Below are 4,969 nucleotides of genomic sequence, written 5' to 3' on the forward strand. Positions count from 1 at the left end.
TAGAAAACTATTATTTTAAAGTTGTAATAATATTTCACAATATTACAGTTTTTTCTGTATTTTTGATCAAATAAATGCAAGCTTGATGAGCAGAAGAAACTTCTTTCAAAAACATTAAAAATAGTAATGTTTACAAACTTTTGGTCTGTACTGTATATATATTACAGTATATATATTGTTATCATAAATAATGCTTTAGAAAAGACTCATAAAACCTACCTAGCATCAGACCAGGACCCACAGAGTTGCATGTGGGAGGAAGTACTTGGCCAATCTTGCAATGAATGCTGGAGCATGATAGTTGTTATCTTCGCCATCAAGGTCAAGAGGTGCTCTCTCTATTACCTGCTGGAAGTGGCTCTCGAGAGCTGTGGTTCCCACATCATTCTGGAAAGAAATGTTTTCAATTTTATACAATTAAATATTAATGTTTATGTACTAGCACACTACATTCTATCCTTTAAAACAATAGAAATGTGTCAGTGAGTTTGTCAAGACATTTAAAATGTATGCATATGCAATAAACATAGTTATACTTATGTAAATAAACAAAATGACTTATTTCAGCATCAATTTGTGGGACTCCCTAGAAGCATTAAGCAAGAGGTAGGGCACATCCTGAATAAAAGTATTTAACTGTCATGCTTGTCTTCATGTACATGATGCAAAACACACATGGTTGCGCATGCAATGTCCTCTAAAAAATCCACAGCAGGTCAAGTCAGAGATTTCAACATAAGACCACACTGCATGGCTGTGTGCTGTCAATATTCTACATGAATAGAACTCACACTGTGTTAATTACCTTGTAGTCCTCAGCAGCAATGTTTTCTTCCTCAAATTCCAGTTTTCCCACTTGTTGCATAAGCACTACTAAGTTGTTGTAATGCTTTGCCACATTGTCTCCACTGCACGGACTACAAAACACAACTGTGGCACTGAGAAGCACCTCATCCATCTGCTTTAGATTGGTTGAACATGCAAGTAGCCCAAATGTGTGCATTCCAAGCTTGTAGTGTCTTTGCATACTACAATGACAGCAAGAAAAAGCAAAATTACTTTTAAAGTAGTATTTTCTTTAAAATATTATCCCTTCCCAAAAATACCTACTGTTTTTTGCACAGATCCTTTGCATTTTTCATTATGTGGCTTAAGCATCTATGAAGGATGGGAAGATCAAAATGTTCTGCCTGGTATTGGCCAGTGATGACTTCAAAGTACTTCTGCAGAAGATCCTCCAGACTTAGTTTGCAGAACGTAAAAGAAATGGAATTTAGAAGCACAAGGGAGCCATCACAAATGATCATAATTGGCCTTTTGACTGCCTTTTTCCCATACAGCTTTATCATGTCAGTTTGAAAAGCCTGCAAAAAGTATGTGACAGAGGCTGTGGTATGGTCGCAAGTTAGGTAGGTTGCAACTGGAAGAGGAGATGCCCCTTTGGAAGGATTACGCACAACTAATTCATACACATAGTATGGTGGACTTGTGGAGCTTCCTTTTTGAATTATACTTCCAGTTGCATCCAGATAGACAATGTCCTCCTTGCACCTTTTGTAAAACACTGATAGTGTTTTCTTTGACCACATCATTATGCCCTTTGGGTGCATCATGACTCTCTGGAGGACTTCATTGTCTGAGCCCTTCTTTTCATTAATTAGCATTTGGAGACTTAGAAGTTCATTTGAATGAGGTCTTTTCAGTTTTCTTTGGCTCCATGAAATGGTTTTCAGAACCTCTTTTGTTGGCGCTTCATCTCTGCACCCAGACTGCATCACCATCTCTGGGAGTTTTTGCATGGAATCCAAATAAACACTTCTGGGTAGTTTGGTTTCCAGAGTTTCTCCAGTAGAAGAACGTGCATCTGCACGCACTGGCCTCCCTTTTAGTTCAGTGGTACTGTGGCACACATCTCCCCCTGTGAATAGCACAGCAGTCTTCAGGGTGACCTCATCTGTGACTTCCACAGTAACATTAATGGGACAATCTTCAAAACGGCAGTAGCCCGTGCATTTGAATAGGGGAGTGGTTTTTAGTGACTGCAGGGTTTTGACGCTGTGGCGTTTGAAACCAAAACTGCAGTACGGGTGAATTGACCTTATTCCCTTTGCAATTACATTTGTCCACTGTAATCCTTGAAAACATCTTCCTTTCTGATGCTTTCTCAGGTCTTGCCATTCTTTTTTGTCAATAAAAAAGAAACATGGCTCCTGTGGCAAACTACATCTAAAGAATTTATCTTCTGCCTCACTGCTTTCTGTAGAAATGTAAGCAGATTCAGCCAAGTCAGATTCCTTGTCATTATCCTGTAACACAAAAAATAATTCCAATGATTTTTTTGGATTGAAAAAGATATGCAGGATTTTACTATTAAACAGATTAAATGTATTATGTTTTTATAAATTACTAGTTTCTATTTCTGTAATGGTGAACCTGTAACATTGCAATCTACAGTATGTTTTATGTGTGACAGTTCCACATTGCTCAAGGAGAGTGCACATTTTGAGGTAAAGGTGGCAGCATATAATTAGTGCTATTTCTTCAGTTATTTTATTTATTTATTTTGTATTCAAATTGTTTTTCCCCGTTGCATAATTTTGCAAATTGTCATGTAATATCTCTACTTGCTTTTTCATATCAAACTGATATTTTTTGGATGTGAAACCATATTGAAGGTTAAAAAGGACCTTTCTTTTTAATATTCTCCAAGTATGGCTTTCCATACTGAAGCAAAAACATATATACAATTTAACTACCTTTTGATCCGAAGATTCAAACTCCTTTTTAGCATGTGGACTACCTTTTAAAGCTGTTGTCAAATTCTCACAGGAGACCTGAAAACACACATAAACATCAACACAAAGTAAACCCTTAATAATACATAAATACTGAACTGGTAAATTTTATCTTCTGATCAGGAAATGGTAATTTGTATTCTAGCTGCTTTACCAGATGACTTGTGATTGCAGTGTCACTTTCAGGCAATGTGTCCTGTAGCGGAGAGTGTAAAAACATTTGGAATAAATACATATGTAACCTACAAAGGGAAGGTTATTATTATTATTATTATTATTATTATTTAAAGTAAGAAGTTTACCTTTTCAAAAGAAGATAAACTTTCATTGTCTTGCTCCAAAAGTGGAGACTCCCAGTCTCCCACATCACTTCCATCCTAATAATTCCAAAGGTGTAATTAAAAAGCATTTTAAGTAACTGTGCAAAACCATTCAAAGCCAAACTGCTTCTATAGCTTAAAACTTTTGAGATGGATCCTTTGAGACAGTGTCAGCAAAAAGAATATTAATCCGATTTTGTTAATTATAAGATAATTATACAGTGTATCCTTTAACAATCATTTGTATTATTTGAGATCATAGACAATATGGCACAATCACCATAAAAAAACCATCTGAATGAACTGACAGACAAATTACCGAGGAGGACTTTTGCACTCCACAAGGTCTGTCCTCAACATCATGATCATGTCTCACTTTTGAGCCACTCTCGATCTCTGAAGTGTCCTGATAAAGAAAAGTTAAATTAATAACTTCATGGTAACTCTTCGACCTTGTCATGAGTAACAAATGAGTAAAAAAAATGTTATTTTACATTTTAGAATGTATATTCAGAAACACTGTAAAGTACATTCAAAAGTTTAGAAACTCTTTTATTCTTAACTTTGTCATTATTATTGAAGCAGAAACAGGTACAAATACAACTGTACTACCTTTTCATCTGAAGACTCTTTTTCAGCACGAAGACTGTCATCCTTTAAATCTTTTGTGAAAATCTCCCAGGAGCCCTGAAAATAGACATGATCAGGAACACAAAGTAAACCCTAACCAATAAAACTTTGTTTTTACAAAAGGGGAAAATACCTTCCAAAGATCTGCAGTGGCTTTACGGATTTTTACCCGATTTGCAAATGTATTGGGCACTTCCAAGTCTTTGCAGACATCTCCCCATAAATCAGCATCATCATAAACACTGTAGTCACTTATTTTGGACCCAGGTTTAGCAAATTTGTCAATACCTAATAAGATTTGTTCCAGGCTTTTGGGAATTCTCCTTGACTTTAAAATGACATAAAATTGAGAAAGAAAGAAAAAAAAGTTTTTAGGAAACACACAAATCTATGATATGTTATGGTATACCACTTACAAATGAGTCAGTTGAGTGTAATACTTGCCTTTCCAAAGGTGGTGAAGGTGCAGGTTCTGTAATAAACACACACATAGACGTTTAAACAAACCACAAAATCCACGCAATCCCTGGTGCATGCCTATATGCCATGGCTCATTTATAATTGATGGCTCATATTTAGACCCCTAATCCTCTGCACCGGGTCAAATATAACCTGGAGCTAAAAAGGACTTCCTTCCTACTTTTTCATCAAAAAATATCCTATATTGTTTATATAATTGTATTTTTAATAAGATATATACATCATATATATATGCAGGGTTTTATGTGATTAATACATATTTTTCTAACTGTAAATGTAATAGTTTTATCCAATGGTTGTAATATTAAATTAGTCTTCATTTTTTTCCACTGAAAACAAAAAAAAATTATAATAATAATAAATGAATACAGTGAATAGTTAATGCACGTTGTGACTCTCTTCTGCAAAAACATATTTGCCATTTTATGACTGGGCCACTAGATGAACCAAAGTATTTTAGTGAAGCCAATTTGCTCCTTTATGCATGCAAGTATATTTAGACTATACTGTATGTATATACACACACACAGATAGATAGATAGATAGATAGATAGATAGATAGATAGATAGATAGATAGATAGATAGATAGATAGATAGATGTTTTCTTAATACTGAAAATAATTAATGAATAATTAAATATGAATACATAAATAAATATGTAATATTAGAAAGGAATTTACAAGAACAACGCCAAACACTCAATGAGTAGATCATCAACAAAAATACATGAATGAATTCATAAA

The 4,969-nt window shown here is 34.6% G+C and overlaps 1 protein-coding gene across 1 annotated transcript; it reads right to left on the reverse strand.

Annotated features, from left to right (window-relative positions):
* Nucleotides 1–225: 225 nt before the first annotated feature.
* On the reverse strand, nt 226–4,026 carry LOC113098063 (uncharacterized). Its single transcript, XM_026263041.1, has 9 exons — nt 3,879–4,026; nt 3,728–3,802; nt 3,435–3,521; nt 3,098–3,172; nt 2,950–2,991; nt 2,757–2,834; nt 1,111–2,306; nt 806–1,028; nt 226–387 (listed from the first exon to the last, which is right to left on the reverse strand). Exons 7-9 carry the CDS (start codon nt 1,797–1,799, stop codon nt 226–228), a joined length of 1,074 nt encoding a protein of 357 aa, XP_026118826.1. The 5' UTR covers nt 1,800–2,306; nt 2,757–2,834; nt 2,950–2,991; nt 3,098–3,172; nt 3,435–3,521; nt 3,728–3,802; nt 3,879–4,026.
* Nucleotides 4,027–4,969: the final 943 nt, after the last annotated feature.

Source organism: Carassius auratus, unplaced genomic scaffold (assembly GCF_003368295.1).
Source record: "Carassius auratus strain Wakin unplaced genomic scaffold, ASM336829v1 scaf_tig00216410, whole genome shotgun sequence".
In the NCBI taxonomy this organism is placed as follows: Eukaryota; Metazoa; Chordata; class Actinopteri; order Cypriniformes; family Cyprinidae; genus Carassius; species Carassius auratus.